A 16,992-nucleotide genomic window follows, 5' to 3' on the forward strand; every position below is an offset into this window, starting at 1 on the left:
ACCATATAATATAATTTAATGTTTCATTATAGAATTTACCTTTGATTTATTTGATCAAATTATTATTTTATTTTATAAAAATACCAATTCATGTCATAACTTTTGGATTTCTTCTTTTTTAGGACTATACATTTATTTTTGAATTAATGACCTAGAAAATCGCAAACACTACCACTTTTTTACACTTAGCACGAACTTTAATTGTTGCCAAAAAATCACGAACTTTGATTCACTTTTCACATTTGTCGTCCGCGACATTTTCCATCCATTTTTACTGACGTGACCCGATATACTTCGATGGAAGACCAGCCAATTAGCATGGTTTAGTCCGGTCCAACGTAAAAATTGGCCCAATTGGAAACCGTACGGACCGGTACGTTCAGCAGTCTCCGGCGGATTAATCCGTCGAGAAGGGGGCGAGAAGGAGTCCACCGGCGACTGTCAGACCCTCTCTGAAGCCCTATATACTCTCCCTCGCTCTCCGTCTGCCACGCTGTCTCTGCCGGTGGATGGGGCACAGTGCGATAAAGATTGGAGCTTAATCTCGTCGAGCTGTGATTTCTATAGGCTGGTAACTGCTCGGGACCGGCAGTTTTAATTGGAACCCGAACTCAAGAAGGGGAAGCTCTTGTCTCTGCACGCGGAAGAAGAGGAGGAGGGATGGTGTTCGGGCAGGTGGTGATTGGTCCACCGGGGTCCGGCAAGACCACCTACTGTAATGGCATGTCCCAATTCCTCCAGCTCATTGGAAGGTCCATCTCTCTTCTCCCGCTAGCTTAGGTTTATCTGTTGATCTTCAATATCTGCTTGAAACAGGCTTTGTCATTGAGTTTTTGAATTTACGTGGTGGAGAGTGATCGTTGACAGAGGCTTGTTGGGCGATCATGATTCAGCCAAGACCTTATATGTCACTGATACTGACGAATGGAGAGGGAAGAATGAATTTTTCATGGAAAATGGTCCTTTTAATGAGAGCAATAGTTGAAGGGATTTAATCTCTGTTTTATTTGGAAGCATATGTGAAATTGTTAGGATAGTCCAGAAATGTTTGGTGCTGATGAAGGGCAGGGTAGCAACTGTCAAGGAATGTTTTTGCGGTAAATGGTTGATCTTGATAATGACAGTACGCAGTAGACTGGCCTTTTTCCGAATCTCTGTTTGCTTTTTGAGTTTTCGCGTAATGCATAATGTGCATTGTGCCCCCTTCTAGCTATAACTTTCAATTGTTCATGACATATTTGGTTACCTTGCAATGGTGACAAGTGCAATGAATAAAGGAGACATTTTGATTGATTATGATTTGATAAACTCGTTCCATTCGATTTAGTCTTCAGGATAGCCATGCTCATTTAATTTGTTCAATATTGTTGATATGATTTTGCTTTCTGTTGATGCGAAAAGTTGCTGTTGTCAACTTGGATCCTGCCAATGATATATTGCCGTATCCTTGTCATGTTAATTTGGAGTAATGAGTCCCTAATCTGTTCAAGTAAAAAAGTGTAATCTATGTTGAGTTTCCTTAATAAATATAGTTATGAGTGTGCTGTGAACATAGAGGAACTGATTAAGTTGAGTGATGTTATGTCCGAGCACTCTCTTGGTCCTAATGGAGGTGAGCCTGCCCTTCTCTTGTATTTATCTTCAGAGAAATTTTCATTCAAGATGATGAGCTGAGGCACTGAAAAAAGACAAATATTTCCTTGTTAATGCGATCAATGTCTGAACTGTTAGGGAGCTCTTACTAAGTCTTGTTAATTCCATTATGGTGCAAATTTGTTAATATATTTGTTCCATCTGTAAAACCAGGCCTCGTATACTGCATGGATTATCTAGAAAAGAATATCGACTGGTTGGAATCTAAGCTGAAACCTCTTGTAAAAGGTTTGTACATGCTTGCCCCTAGATGACTGAATATGTGCATAACGGCACAAACATTTGTGGATGGATGCATTTCTTTAGATTGTTCCATTGAGTGAATATTTACTAATTGGTGGGGTCTCATATGCCTTTATCTATCTCACGGCCATCTATTCATTGATGAGCTTCTCATGTATCAGTAAAATTTCTTGCTGGCAAACACTGACATTAGAGTTTAAGGTTGCACTAAATAAATCTGTTAACACTGTGTTACTTGTCTCACTCACTTCCTCCTCATAACTCCCCTGAAGATCTGACTTTTGCTCTTTTTCACTTATTCATCACTCTAGTTACCTGACCCTTTAATTTACTTTGCAGATCACTATCTGCTTTTTGATTTTCCTGGCCAGGTGGAACTATTTTTTCTTCACGCTGGCCTTTTTCCGAATCTCTGTTTGCTTTTTGAGTTTTCGCGTAATGCATAATGTGCATTGTGCCCCCTTCTAGCTATAACTTTCAATTGTTCATGACATATTTGGTTACCTTGCAATGGTGACAAGTGCAATGAATAAAGGAGACATTTTGATTGATTATGATTTGATAAACTCGTTCCATTCGATATTAGTCTTCAGGATATGCCAATGCTCATTTAATTTGTTCAATATTGTTGATATGATTTTGCTTTCTGTTGATGCAGAAAAGTTGCTGTTGTCAACTTGGATCCTGCCAATGATATATTGCCGTATCCTTGTCAATGTTAATTTTGGAGTAATGAGTCCCTAATCCTGTTCAAGTAAAAAAGTGTAATCTATGTTGAGTTTCCTTAATAAATATAGTTATGAGTGTGCTGTGAACATAGAGGAACTGATTAAGTTGAGTGATGTTATGTCCGAGCACTCTCTTGGTCCTAATGGAGGTGAGCCTGCCCTTCTCTTGTATTTATCTTCAGAGAAATTTTCATTCAAGATGATGAGCTGAGGCACTGAAAAAAGACAAATATTTCCTTGTTAATGCGATCAATGTCTGAACTGTTAGGGAGCTCTTACTAAGTCTTGTTAATTCCATTATGGTGCAAATTTGTTAATATATTTGTTCCATCTGTAAAACCAGGCCTCGTATACTGCATGGATTATCTAGAAAAGAATATCGACTGGTTGGAATCTAAGCTGAAACCTCTTGTAAAAGGTTTGTACATGCTTGCCCCTAGATGACTTGAATATGTGCATAACGGCACAAACATTTGTGGATGGATGCATTTCTTTAGATTGTTCCATTGAGTGAATATTTACTAATTGGTGGGGTCTCATATGCCTTTATCTATCTCACGGCCATCTATTCATTGATGAGCTTCTCATGTATCAGTAAAATTTTCTTTTGCTGGCAAACACTGACATTAGAGTTTAAGGTTGCACTAAATAAATCTGTTAACACTGTGTTACTTGTCTCACTCACTTCCTCCTCATAACTCCCCTGAAGATCTGACTTTTGCTCTTTTTCACTTATTCATCACTCTAGTTACCTGACCCTTTAATTTACTTTGCAGATCACTATCTGCTTTTTGATTTTCCTGGCCAGGTGGAACTATTTTTTCTTCACGCCAATGCCAAGAGAGTTATTGAGAAACTAATAAAGAAGTTGAACCTCCGGGTATGACTATTATCTGTGCATTATTGCATGCCCGATTTTAATTTACACGTTTGCTATATTATATAGCTCTTAATAAACCAACTTTTCTTCAACTGTGCAGTTGACTGCTGTACATTTAGTCGATGCCCATCTATGCAGTGATCCAGGAAAATATATTAGTGCTTTGCTTCTCTCGTTATCAACAATGTTACATTTGGAACTCCCACACATTAATGTTCTATCCAAGATTGATCTGATTGAGAGCTACGGAAAGCTAGGTGGGGTTACATTGTTTATTAGTTTGAACTTGGAGATTGATTCTATTTGTCCTAAGAAAACTCAGACTCATCTACGGCTGATTATCTTGCAGCTTTTAATCTTGATTTCTACACGGATGTGCAAGACTTGTCCTATTTACAGTACCATCTAGACCAAGATCCTCGGTCTGCAAAGTACAGGTGCGATATGTTGTGAATTCCATAGTGGCATGCTTGAGGAATCTATGTTTGCCTGTGCTGATGGGACTAGTTTAGGCAACAATTCAAGATTATATTATCTTTAATGAATTTAATGTCTCAAGTGACGGGGATCTAAAAAAATTTTGTTTCTCCCGGTCATACGTGATTTATTGGCTTCATGTTTGCAGAAATATGAAATAACATTGAAATATTTCTTTATTTTCTTTAAGTCTTGTTCAAATGATTGATCTCTCTCTGTCCCTTAAATAAGTAGGGAATAGTCTTTCATTATCTCCTTGATTTGATGTATATTTCTCTACTCCATGCATTTGTAATTCTACTTGGACATATTGCTTGATATGCGCTATTTTGCTGATTTTTCTTTCAGGAAGCTCACAAAAGAGTTGTGCGAGGTGGTAGAAGATTATAGTCTTGTCGACTTCACAACCTTGGACATTCAGGTCTGGAAACATTTTTATCTATATCTTTCAAATTATTCCTTTTTGTCCTTTTGCACATCCATGGTCATCGATTGCTGTTCATAATGTAAGTTTGAAAATGCATGCCAGGATAAGGAGAGTGTGGCGAATCTTGTGAAGCTGATCGATAAGAGCAATGGGTATATATTTGCTGGCGTCGAACCGAGTGCTGTGGAATTCAGCAAGATTGCTGTTAGGCCTGTAGACTGGGACTACTACAGATATCCTTTTAATTGCAGTTTTCTATCTCATCTGCGCCTTATAATTCACATATAAATTCCAGAAAGATGTCTTTATCATTTTATGCTCTGTACACGGCGTTTCATGCAAAACTCGAAATTTGACACTTTTGAAAGTTTTTTATTTGTTTCATGTTCATATAGAGATGACTGGCTCTGTTTAACAAAAAATCTGCATGTGTCTTGGAATTGGTTTGAATAAAGCAAATCTTGCTTTGTATATGGAAGGGCAAGTATTTTATCGGCTCACAATATTATTTATAGGTACTTAATGTATGTCTGTCTTTATGTCTTAAAGATCCCTGGTGTCTCTCATGTTTTCCTTGACAAAGTGGCTTTACAGTTGCAGCAGTGCAAGAGAAGTACGTCAAGGATGATGGGAACTTCGACGACGGTGACAACTGAAAGCCCCTATTGAAGTGCCCGTATTCTCAGGCTCTGTTTCGACTGTTTCATCGTACTCTGCCCAATAGAAAGTTCTGATCAAGCCAATGCTACATTGTTCTGAAGTGCTTGAAGACAGTCAAGGAGAGGGGTGGGTAGTAGACAAAAGAGGCTTCCTTTCACCAACTTCAACCTTATAACTTGACTTGAGAGCAGTGTCTTGTAAATTGATCGGTATATCACCAACCCCCGTTTTTATCTCTCTGTTATTGGGATTGTTATATTTAAATCCTTACATCACCAAAAGAAATTGAAATTGTGGCTCGCGGGAAGGTGGAGTCGGTTTTGAAAAGTTTGATGTTTGTGGAATCTCTTCACTATAGTTGGTTTCAATCTCGAAGGCTTTATATGGACCTTTCCGATGCGAGAAATTGACTGTTTCTTGCAAAGGAGCCGGCAAGGCTATGAAGCCTCAACTTCAAAATTCTTTCCTTTTTGTGAAAGTGATTGCCGTTCTATGTACCAATGATGGCTGGTCCATCTATATAAACAAAGCGAATTGCAAGCTCATATGTTGGAGCAACCGAGGTTTACTGTTGTTCGTCATATAAACGTTGTTCCATTCGTTTCTTATAATTGGATGATATGAGCATACCAGAGGACAATACCAAGCAGATAACGACGTCTCGTTGATATACCAGGCTGCAGCGTCGTTGACTTAGTCATGTGATTTGACTTGACCGGCATAAATTCCATTAAGATTATGAAACAGTTTAATGTATGATTATGCTGGGAAGTTAAATACTATTCGAGTGGATTCGATCAAACTGTCCGCATAGTTACGCTGTTGGAATCCCGCAAGCATTAATGTTCGCTCGTCCAATTCCCTTTTTTACGAGATTTGTGGACATAACTCAAAGTTTTCATGGAAAAAGGCCATGGATGAGGAAGGGGTTTTAACACAGTGGCACAAGGTGTTGATCCGAAATAAAAAAGTCATGAATTCACTTTTCACTAATGGCACCTAGTCAGTTTATTTTCAATTTTTATACTAGAATCATGTGCCTCTCCTGTGATTGCAAATGGACATTGATGATGGTGTCTGCTTCCTCTCCATGAAGTGAAAGCTACGCAGAATCCCTCGGATGCTAAAGTCTTTGCCCATAAAAACAAAAAGACATTCCTTTGCTTGCAGAGTCTGCAGCTTGACTAACTTAGCGTCTATCTCTTCAGGTCTTCTCTTCTTCAGCTAATGTTCAGGTCTCTCTTTTGTGGCTCCAGCTACGGCAAAGGAGAAGATGATGACGACGATGATAGGCTATGGAAGAATAGGACGACTCCTTCCATTATGCCGAAAAGACAGATGAGTCGTTCTCCTCGTGAGAACCCGTACTCGAGTTCTGGGCTTGACAAGTTCACCTTGCTTTTGGCAGACCTCGAAGAGAGGAGGCAGAAGATAAGATCCAAGCATCCGGAAGTGACGCTAGTCTGGTTCGTCTACGCGAGCTCGGATGATCTCGTGCCTATCGTAGTTAAGGCGAAGAGTAGGAATAACCAAGAGGAAACGAAGAGAGGTGATTGCGCCAGAGACAGGCATGTGATTCTGACCCACCGCTTGGAAAAAGCGGAGGACTCTTCAGAAGCCACTGAAGAAGCCATCGAAGCAAAAGCGGGGGCCAAAGGGAGTCAAAAGAGCAGATTATTGTATGTGAAGCCCAGTTCTTATATAGCAGCAGTTCTGATTCTTATTCTGATATCGTTGGCTTTTTTCGGGAGGACCGTTGCAATTCTCTGCAGCTCTGCTGCTTGGTATGCAATCCCTGCATTAAGACCAAGTCGATCAAACTTGAGGAACTCAAAGAAGAAGAATCAGTAAACAGAGAGAGAGAGTGAGAAGCTGATCTTGCCTCATTCCCTTCTTTCTTTCTTCATAGTACACTGCTTCCAGAGTCAACATCTTCCAGGTTCCTCTCAAGGCTCCCATGATAGAGAGAATACATTCCTTTCCCCCCAGGTCTATCAAAATCAGACGTTTGTACGAGTTTTTGATATGTCAAAAGTGTTGATAGATGTATGATGTATAGTTTCTTCTTTAATTCCTCCATCGTGGAAAAATGTGGAATGGAGTTGTGCGAAGAAATTTGTTTTTCACTTCACTTTCCATTTCTGTGGATCAATACCAAGTAGTTCGGCCTAAGGCCAGAGATGTACATGTGAAAATTATCAATTGGTAAACCAATCTCTACTGACCTTGAAAAAGTCTGCAAAGAAGGATGTTTTGTCGAAAACAGCGCGTTCATTTGCTGTCTATACTGATTTTGCGGATAAATACAGTCAATCACATGGGGCAAACAGAGAGCAAGGAAAGTTCAGAAGCATGCAGGACTGTTGATCATACATGGAGAAGTTCTCTACATTTGTAACTTGAAAATATTCAGAATACTTGCCAAACAATTTGAGCTCTCTCATGGCAGAACGGGCCAGAAAGCTATTACAGGGCTACATGTGTAAGAATAAACTCCAGGCTGAGATTCACAGTGTCCACATCCTCGAGAAAATCAATGGATACACAAACACTGCATGTCATTCCTGCATTCAAGTATGAAAGGCTACTTTCAGAAGAAAAACAACAGTGGCAGGAGAAAATATGTACCAGCAGAAACTTATTTTTGCCGATAAACTGATTTAGAGCATATAAATCATTGAAACCAGAGATGCTTGAGTGCAAGTGGAATAAACAAATACATGAAAGCGCATTTTGGCATCAGAATATTGATACCAACCTTAAATCTCTTTGGCCAAGAATGTTCGGGCCTGTAACGAGAAACATGACGTCTCGGTGCTTCACCTCTGTCATGTTGTTCCAAAGGTTTGTCTTGGTTTTGACTTCTGGAGCTCCGGAAGAAGTCATCCTTGTCCCAAGAGACCTCATAATCTGCTCTCAGTCGTGATCCTTGCTGCATGGAAATGGAGGTTAGTTCTTGTGTAAAATCTGAAAAAAGTCAAAACTACACATATATTTCCCAATGACCAGCAACACCAGATCCATATCGCATTCATATGATCACGTACAAACTTGAAGTGATTGTCTTAAAGGTGAAATCTTGGTAAATTGAAGTGACGGTCCTAAAGGTAGGAAATTTTAGTAAGTTGCAAGGTCATTGTTTTTTGATGTAATTGACCTCCATATCATGCCATTTGTCAAGTACTGAAGGGGCCACCAATAAAATGTGCCACAAGTTCCTAAATGGAAGAGATCAACTTTCGCTCTTTTCTGGGAAATCGACAATCAAGTCCTGACCTTTTGCATTGAACGGCCACACAGAACTCTTAGAACATTATGGAAGTCCTTGAATTTCTCGAATTGAACCACAATCTTGCAATGAAGACCTGATACTAAGCCCGCATCCTCGTCTTTGTCCTGACCAAAGTCATTGTCTTCTGCAACACTAATATTCCTATCCAATGCAAGAAAAGAAATACACTTTATTAATACTAAGGACTCCAGTTGGAGTGGTTATGCCTAGAATGGATAAGACATCATAAAAGGAAACCCACAAATAACGAGCCACCGAGAGATGTTAACTGCTATAACTTTGTGCAGGTAAAACTTCCAATAGTTTTGATCAGAGTGATCGCCAATTTCACACTAACACAGAGTATCAACACCTGTTCAATGTTCCAAAGTTTCAGAGATTGCAAAAGATATTTCAGCCAAAGAAATGAAGACATGGTGCTTTAAGCTTGGCAATCGTACTAAATGCCCTTGATGTTTAAAAGCATCTGCTAAGAAGGCACCGACAACACACATAATACACATCCATGGCCAACTAACAGATTCTTCAGATCAAAATGCAGGAATCTCACTATGCTGCTCAATGAGAACAGCATTAAAGCTGACCAACAATGACTAAAAATTCAACATCAACAAACTACTATTTGAAACTTTGGAAAGGAAGGATTTTAAAAATAGAATCGACCTTGACATACAACAATGATAACTACCTTATACTGCCGAATGTAGAGAAGATAGTATGTGTGACCAACATCGATGGCTTCGATGACACCCTTGGCTCAGCAAACCACCTCGATGGAACCCCCCTCAACACAATTGTATCGGTCTCTCTTCTCCCTCCTCTGGAGTACCCTGCATACCGAAAGCTGGTTAACTTCTCAAACACTCCCACCATTCCCTCAAATGTGCATACGAAACCAATATCCTTCCAGAAACTGATCGACCGAGCATCCGACAAAGATTCAACTTTTAGTGATGGAAACACTTTCTGCGAAGCAATAATCACGTTCCCAAGATGCCTAATTCAATCATCAGGACAATTTCTACCATCTAATGTTAGTAAATGCAATACGCGAAATGCGAAATGAATCAAAAGAACCTCCTCTGTTGCTAAATGCGAAATGCTCCTCCCATTCCTTCTTCATTCCCTCGAAATCGTCCGAAGCCGGCAAGGAAGCACTCAACTTGAACTTCACCCCTCCGAAGTTCAGCTCCAGTCCGTCCATCTTCCCGACTAGATACTTCCTCCACTCCGTGTACTTCTTCTCCAGAATCCTGACCGCGCCTTCCTTGGTGGCCTCATCCTCGTCGAAGCTGGACCTCTTGGTCTCCTTCAGGAACCCCAGGTCGCGGATCACGAGCGAGCCGCTGGCGAGGGGCTCGTCGCGCTTCCGCTTCTTAAGGTCCTTCAAGCGTCTGACGTCGACGTCCTCCTCGGGGACGGCGAGCGAGACGGAGAGGGAGTTCTTCAGGTAGTCGAGCAGAGCGCGCTTGAGCTGCCAGTCGTCGACGGGCTTCGTCTGGGCGGGGCTGGCCGGGTGGACGGCGAGGTTGAGCCTCACTCGGGGGAGCAGCGTGAGGCCATTCTCTATGTCGAGAGGCTCGATCGGGGAGACAGAGTCGAAGCGGTCGGCGGAGCCCATTTCCGGCCACCGAGCTTCTTGGAGGAGAGGAGTTCAGTCGCACGGCCGCTGATCGGAGTGATTGCAGCAGTCGCTTCGAGTCGCTGCTCTTTACAGTGGATTGGGAGATACAGAGTACAAAACGTAGGAGTTGTATGCACCTTGGTGTATACTCCTTTCATTCATAATGGGACCCACTGGGACAGAGAGTGCATGCACCCGGTGCAGACAATAGTAGGTCAAATTGATAACTGAGAAGAGGACTACATCTCAAAGTTGATGATCCTGTCCCGTGGAATAGCGTGAGCCCAAAATCAGGCGGGCCCCAGACTAGTGATTAAGAGAGCCGATGCACCCGGTCCATCTAAGTTTGAAAGATATGGTGCACGTCAAAGTCAAAACTTGAAGGCATATACATATATACACGGCATGCCGGGGGTTATGGGATCAAGGGGATACGGAGCTACCGGCGTGAAGGGTACAGGGAGATGGGGTGGTTGTGCGCCTGCTTCGACGGGGGGAGTAAGGAGGAGCGGCGGGAGGAAGAGAGGCTGGCCTCCGCCGATGCCCGGGCCAAAGCCGCCGAGGCCGCTGAGAAAAGGCAAAGCTTTATCCTCCATCTCATCTCATCTCTCCCTCTCAATCTCCGCTCCTATTTCGCTGTTCTTTTGGGAATTTGTCGTCATCTCTTTCACGCTTTCCACCTCCCCGAGCTTCCGGAATTAGGTTTTTCTTGCTTGAGCTTCTTAGTGTTACGCGATCGAATCCGTTCCGGTTTCCATGGAAACCTGACATTTTACTATCATTTTGAGCTTGAATAGTTTCTTTCATGATTGTCGATAATCTGACTACCTAGCGTCCAGGCAGAAAATTTTCTGGTTTGGTCATATTGTAGCTCGTCCTAAAACGCTTAACTCGGCATTTTTCAAGCAATTGTTTCTGGCTGTAATTGATTGATTTGGCTATGGACCCCATATTCATGCTGCTTTTTCCATTGATTCCTGGATTTTATGGGGCTTAAGAGCTTGTCCTGACCTTATCTGAGAAATTGGCTGTTCTTGGGAGAACAAGTTTTGGTATCTGATCGTATCAAGTTTCTTTGTTTGCCATGTTTGCGTTAAGTTGAAGATATGAGCCGATGTGGTTGATGAAGAATCAGCATCAGTTTTCTGTTTTCAATGTCTGAGAATCTTCTCTTTAACCTTACTATAACTCAACCCAAAGTCGCCTGCATACGTGTTAAGTAATTCCTCCGTGCATCTGCCTCTGAATTCAAAATTGTAGCTTATTTAATCTGCTGTTTATCTTAAATACCTCGTTTGGACGCCTAACACTGGCTGCAAAGTAATTGTGCACCTAGCAAATTCACATTAATGGCTTCATGACCATTTCTTGCCTGATGATAAAGCAAAATAGGATATACGATTCTCCCTCTCTCTTCATGAACTAATCGGAGTGCACTTGAATCACAATTAGGCAAGAGGAATTCGATAAGTCTGCTGCCGGAAGAGCTGCACGTGCCCAGATGCAGGCAGCTGCAAAGCAATCTGCGACTCCCAATAAGGGCGAACCAGTCCTAAAGGTTCTGTCAGTTCAAACTCTTGACTCTTCTGGTTCTTTTTTGCTTGGAATAAATAGCTTCTCAAGTTGGCAGCTGCTGCAGAGCCAATCATATACCGATATTGTGTTAATTGCTTCTTCCAACTTAAGGACTCTTTGCTCCAGCTACGAGCTAATATTAAAAGTCTAGCCATTGTTGCAACCTTTGTAGCTGTCTCTGGATCCAGACGCATTGCTCTTTTTCCTTTAAAAACAATTTCATATATTTTTGTTCTCTTGACCCTTTTGCTCTTTGCTTTGGTTGGAGCAGTGGCAGATGAGCTGACAATCCAGCTTGCAGTTGTTAGCGGTAAGTATCGGTTTACCTCTTTGATTTTATCCTGGTTTTTTGCTGCTTTAGGAGTTAGGATGGTGGAAATATCGAACTCCTTAGCAAACTCATGCTCCGGCTAATCTGAATGCTCATTTATATCTTCAAAATTTCCATTTTATATTTTCCAAGTGGGCGTATGCAGCACAAAATGAAGTGAACTATTTAATCCTAAGATTGGTAGTCTGAGGTGGTCTTTTAACGTTAATCCCACGGATCCTCTCCAAGAGTTTTTACTTCAGTGTCTCTCTTGAGTTGATACTGCTGCAAAATCCGGCATTGCCCTTTGTAAGCTCTCAAGTATGATTTCCTGATGGGGAAACTAATTCATTACTTGTGACGAAAAAAGAATCAGATTAACTTAACTTAATTTAATTTTACTTTTTCCTCAATTCAACAACACAATCATTAATTTTTTTTATCTTTTTCTTCAAATTCTCTCTCATACTTTTTCTTGTTTATTATTACAATGAACTTTTTAATACTAAATTCTCTTAACTATTTAATATTTTTTTTTCAATTCAACAACACATTCATTATATTCTTTCAACTATTCAGTACTTTTTCCTTAATTCAAAACACAATCATTACTTTTTTTCCAATTACTTTTGTCTTAATCTCCTCAAATCAAACTAAATCAATTTAATTTCGTTAAATTGCTTTCTGTTCTCTTAATACAGGTATGCCATCAGTGTAGGATGTTCAAACCTCGTCTCCACCAAATTCTTCATTTTTCCGAATCGGACGCGCATCATGGGCAAAATTTGGGCTGTGGAGTAATCAAAGTATGATGTGAGGGAGGCCTATAAATCGAAAGATTGTGAATGTATCTCATTTGTGTATATAGATGTAAAATCTACTCTCTTGAGTAGTTCTATAAACTTCAAATTGTCTCTCTATCAACAATAAAAGCGGATTATCGCGGTCACACAATGTTGTGCTCAGAAGTTGGAACTATTCTATGACACAAGTTGGAGTTCCTCAAGCAATATCACAACAAAAATCGACATGCGTATTATTACTCAATGTGAAAATTGTAACTTTGAAAAATACTAGTCTGTTGTGATTACAGTAAGCCCGACATAATCCACAGGTATTTGCATTAACCTCCACATCACTGATTAAGTCAGGATCAGACAACCGAGTTCATTCTATGATGAAGTTCCAAAAGTTATGCAAATTTGTGTCATACATTTACACCTAAGCATTGCATTGGCAATGCTCGGTGAGCAATTTCTCAATTTTCAGTACAAGCCAATCTAGACATACAAAAAAATGTTAAAAGATGAAAAATCTATTGAAACTACAACAAATTCTGCCAAGGTCTTCGTCTTAATCTTGACCATCTACAGCTAGTGAAGGCTGCTCATCTTCCTGTATCGATGATTTCTCTTCAGTGCTCGTTCCTCTTGAAGAATTTCTCCACAGCCACAAAACTTGCATCAACCCACCATTGGAGACATGCAGAAGAAAAACCCGTGTTCGCAAAGCAAAACATACAGATGCAATCTTCACAAGAAGAAAGATAAAACCTGTTGTCGTTAAGTGCCGGAGATCATATCTTTTATCCTGTTGAAAGGCAAATTCACATTATACATGCTGCAGAGAGAACTGCGATATCATCTTGGTACTCCCGGAAAACTCATGCTAATGCCGGTTGGTTATGACTAACATGGAAAGATTATCGTATATCCTTTATCCGTGAGGAGTACTCTCACATATCTTCCTCATTTACTTGGTGCAAATGGCAAACTGGAAAATTTCTTATTTCTCTAGAACCAAACGGGGGAACCATTAAGATAATCTTCTAAGTATATTTTCCAAGTGTTTATGACAACGGAATTACAGACAACGGGAAAAGTATGATTCTATCACCATAAACCTAATATCAGCAGCTTCATTTCCATGAATTATTTTCCGAGTTCAAAACCAAATAGCTCAAATGAATGGAACCTAAAAATAACTGATATGAAGAGTAGTCAAGTGCACCTCGGAGTTGCTGAAGAATTCCAAAAATATCTCCTTCAGAAAGTCGGCCATCAAACAGCCAATGAAGAGGCCAAGGGGAATCATAAGCTCATTATTTTTGGCAACTGCATACACAAAGTCTGATAGGGAGCTGAAAACAAAGAGACTGACGATTGACCACTTCAACACCTTATGTCCCAAAAGTACAAGCCGGTGAAGTATCTTATCCTCTGCTTCTTTCCATGGAAAATCTTTGACCGAGTTCGGAACAGTCTCCCACAACCTCTCCCTCGCAACATTTAAATGTACTTTGAGTTTCTCTGGCTCACCGAATTGTGCCATGGATGCTCTCATAGAACATCTCGGAGGAGTTATTACATGACGAGAATGCCGCAATCCACTCCCACTGAGCTGACAAGGTCTGCCTTTGAACAGCTTGATCTAAAAAGAAAGCAGGAGTATCTCATCATCAACTCAAAAAAGTGCAAAAAGATTACAAAAAAATATAGCACGAACAACCTTAAAAGAGACCAATTTGATCACTGGCATTTCCCACTAAACAAACTTCACACAGCAAGCTAGCCTTATAGCCCTTCAATTACGGTGTTACAGAGTAGACCCTAGAGCAGCAATCGAGCCAAGCCAAACAAGTCCAGGCTCAAGTTCAATTCAATTAAAAAAAAAATCGGATTGAAACTCTCTGCTTTCTTCTAGAATCGAGCTCAAACGTATTAGATTTCATCAGGAATCGAACTCGGGTAAGCCGAATAACGGTGCCGCCAAATGTGGCCAAGCTCAAACTCGATAAGCCCGTCAAACCTCAGCTCAGATCAATCCCAAGAATGAAAACAACTAACAATCTCTCCTCTAAGCAAGTGTCAGCCTTATATCTTCCTGATAAACAATGCGCACCGGAGCCGACATATTCAAAGTTTGGCAACTGAGTAATAACTCGATTGCCCATCAAAGAAGATGAACGATATCAGATTAAACAGCTTACACGAATTGGTGAAGCTGAAGCCATAATCACAGAAGCGACCATTGCGCGGAGGAGACACGTCTGCTGCTGGGCCTCGTTCTCTTTACATCTGCTTCCTCTTCATCGGCCACTCTCCCACCTCAGGCATCAAGCTTCAGCTCAGCATGCGTATTGATTGAAAGGTATCCTATCAGTAAATTAAAAAATAACTTAATTCACATAAAAAAGAGGTGTCTGATACTTAATCAATAAATAAAATATAAAAATCGGTAAAATGAAAAGGGAATAATAATAATAATTGAAAGAAAAACAAAAGGATTTGACTTTGGGAAGCCAAAGACAATGTTGAGTAAGCACTACGGTTCTACTAATGCATGTCAACTGTCAAGTAAATTAAAATTATGGTTACTATTACCGATTTAAAAGAAAATCTATTAAGAATTTTGGAAAATATGAAAAATATTATTAGATGATTAAAGTATATGATGTAATACACGAAACATGAAGGGGGAATAAAGTATGAGTTGAGGGTTTATCAATAAGATTTATGTGGAAACTAATTATCAAAAGAAATGGGAGAGTCAATGAAATAATATTATAAATTATCTAAGGAAAAAGATAAAAATCTCCATTGTGGTTTGGAATTGGGACAAAATCCACAATGTTCTTTTGTTTGGAACAATTAGTCCCCCTGTAGTTTGCTCTGTTAGACATACGGGATTACAGCGTAATTTTTTTTTTCATTTTCAGTCCTTAATCTTTAGCCTTTTAATCATTTTGGTTCTAAATATTTTTCTTCTATCATTCCTATCCTCAACTTTTCATTTTGTTTTATTTTAGTCCTATAAAGAAAATCGAAAGAGAATGAGGGGTCGAGGCCGTCAATCTGCGACCCCGACCCCTCCACCGAGGTCGCCGGTACCCACAAAGGACGTCGGCGACCTCGGTGGAGGGGGTCGGGGTCACCGGTACCCATGGAGGACGCCGACGACCTCAGTGGAGGGGTCGGGGTCACCAATCCTGAATCGACCGAGGACTCCTTCCATTTCGATTTTCTTTATAGGACTAAAATGAAATAAAATGGAAAGTTGAAGATATGAATGATAAAAGAAAAAGATTTAAAACCAAAATGATTAAAAGACTAAATATTGATGACTAAAAATTGAAAAAAAATTAACACCGTAACCCCTATGTCTAACGGAGCAAACCACAAGGGTGTTAATTGTCCCAAACAAAAGAACAATGTGCGATTTGCATGGCGTAGTCTTTGATTTACTATATACTATAAACCATCTATAATATACTCGAAACACAAGAGCAATGCTAATAAGCTTCCTGATTATGATACATAATGATTAGCATAATCACGAGAAAGAGAATATAGTACAATGACACAAACGCTCACTTGGGAATTAATCAACGAAAAACTGACTCTCTCTAAGAAAACTATTTGTACTCTTTTATTTTAAATTTCCATTCATTATACTAGTTACACGGGGCACATTTTGTATGAAAAAATAGCATAATCACACTTTTACAGCAAATTAATATATATTTATTTTTGTAATCGAAAAAATTATATATTTATTTTTTAGTCTATGTGAATGTGGGGCATTAGTTTTAGGCTGCTACATACTGGAGGTAGACCGTACCTAATTATAATAACTAACATAGACTGGTTCAATACCTTTTTTCCTAAATGAAATTTAGATTTGAGTCTTGTAAGCAGAGAAAATTTATACAATGTGAGAACTTAACCTCTTAATGGTTCAATCCACCTTGAATCTAGAATAGTCGGGCCCATTTAAGATTTCGCATATTAGGTGGTGCACACCAAAAAAGAAAATTTTTAGCCTATATATATATATATATATATTAATAAATAAGGGACAAATGAAGATTTGGATTGAGAAGGTAGGCTAGCAAATAAGAACATAAATTCGAATTAAGGCATAAATATAAATAATTTCATAAAACTTTAAAAATAATATGTAAAATTATTATAAGCGTCAAAAGTTTTAGAGTGATTCCTCGCTCCCTCAAACACCTAGTCCATACTGGTATAAATTATTAATTCACTTAAGAGGTAACTAATGCCGCTATAAAATAATACTAGGCAATTACTTGGCGATGCTGTGGGATCAAAAAAATTAGT

General features: G+C 39.7%; 5 protein-coding genes and 1 long non-coding RNA gene across 7 annotated transcripts; 4 read left to right on the forward strand and 2 right to left on the reverse strand.

Moving 5' to 3' along the window:
• Window positions 1–139: 139 nt before the first annotated feature.
• LOC116215539 (GPN-loop GTPase QQT1) lies at window positions 140–5,626 on the forward strand. Its single transcript, XM_031551284.1, has 10 exons — window positions 140–752; window positions 2,555–2,599; window positions 2,694–2,773; window positions 2,968–3,042; window positions 3,401–3,504; window positions 3,605–3,761; window positions 3,854–3,941; window positions 4,330–4,402; window positions 4,511–4,641; window positions 5,001–5,626. Exons 1-10 carry the CDS (start codon window positions 661–663, stop codon window positions 5,062–5,064), a joined length of 909 nt encoding a protein of 302 aa, XP_031407144.1. The 5' UTR covers window positions 140–660; the 3' UTR covers window positions 5,065–5,626.
• On the forward strand, window positions 1,396–2,291 carry LOC116215567. The gene is made up of 4 exons (XR_004158498.1): window positions 1,396–1,441; window positions 1,533–1,612; window positions 1,807–1,881; window positions 2,236–2,291. It is a non-coding gene; the product is annotated as an uncharacterized LOC116215567 (long non-coding RNA).
• A 499-nt stretch (window positions 5,627–6,125) lies between the features above and the next one.
• LOC116202954 lies at window positions 6,126–6,919 on the forward strand. The gene is made up of 2 exons (XM_031534595.1): window positions 6,126–6,163; window positions 6,277–6,919. The coding sequence occupies exons 1-2, from the start codon at window positions 6,126–6,128 to the stop codon at window positions 6,917–6,919; spliced, it is 681 nt and encodes a 226-aa protein (XP_031390455.1).
• Window positions 6,920–7,408: 489 nt separating this feature from the next.
• On the reverse strand, window positions 7,409–10,092 carry LOC116215529 (A-kinase anchor protein 17B). The gene is made up of 5 exons (XM_031551274.1): window positions 9,438–10,092; window positions 9,049–9,190; window positions 8,345–8,501; window positions 7,827–8,000; window positions 7,409–7,632 (listed from the first exon to the last, which is right to left on the reverse strand). The coding sequence occupies exons 1-5, from the start codon at window positions 9,979–9,981 to the stop codon at window positions 7,627–7,629; spliced, it is 1,023 nt and encodes a 340-aa protein (XP_031407134.1). The 5' UTR covers window positions 9,982–10,092; the 3' UTR covers window positions 7,409–7,626.
• A 302-nt stretch (window positions 10,093–10,394) lies between these two features.
• Window positions 10,395–12,875, forward strand: LOC116215562. Its single transcript, XM_031551315.1, has 4 exons — window positions 10,395–10,561; window positions 11,437–11,542; window positions 11,831–11,869; window positions 12,571–12,875. The coding sequence occupies exons 1-3, from the start codon at window positions 10,449–10,451 to the stop codon at window positions 11,843–11,845; spliced, it is 234 nt and encodes a 77-aa protein (XP_031407175.1). The 5' UTR covers window positions 10,395–10,448; the 3' UTR covers window positions 11,846–11,869; window positions 12,571–12,875.
• A 136-nt stretch (window positions 12,876–13,011) lies between these two features.
• Window positions 13,012–15,002, reverse strand: LOC116215549. Of its 2 annotated transcripts, none has more exons than XM_031551304.1 (3): window positions 14,859–15,002; window positions 13,880–14,299; window positions 13,012–13,399 (listed from the first exon to the last, which is right to left on the reverse strand). In XM_031551304.1, the coding sequence occupies exons 1-3, from the start codon at window positions 14,898–14,900 to the stop codon at window positions 13,223–13,225; spliced, it is 639 nt and encodes a 212-aa protein (XP_031407164.1). In that variant the 5' UTR covers window positions 14,901–15,002; the 3' UTR covers window positions 13,012–13,222. The 2 variants fall into 2 exon arrangements, with proteins under 2 accessions (XP_031407164.1, XP_031407156.1); XM_031551296.1 differs by having other exon boundaries at window positions 13,012–13,459.
• Between the last annotated feature and the right edge of the window lie 1,990 nt (window positions 15,003–16,992).

The sequence above is a fragment of the Punica granatum genome, chromosome 1, assembly GCF_007655135.1.
Source record: "Punica granatum isolate Tunisia-2019 chromosome 1, ASM765513v2, whole genome shotgun sequence".
NCBI lineage: Eukaryota > Viridiplantae > Streptophyta > Magnoliopsida > Myrtales > Lythraceae > Punica > Punica granatum.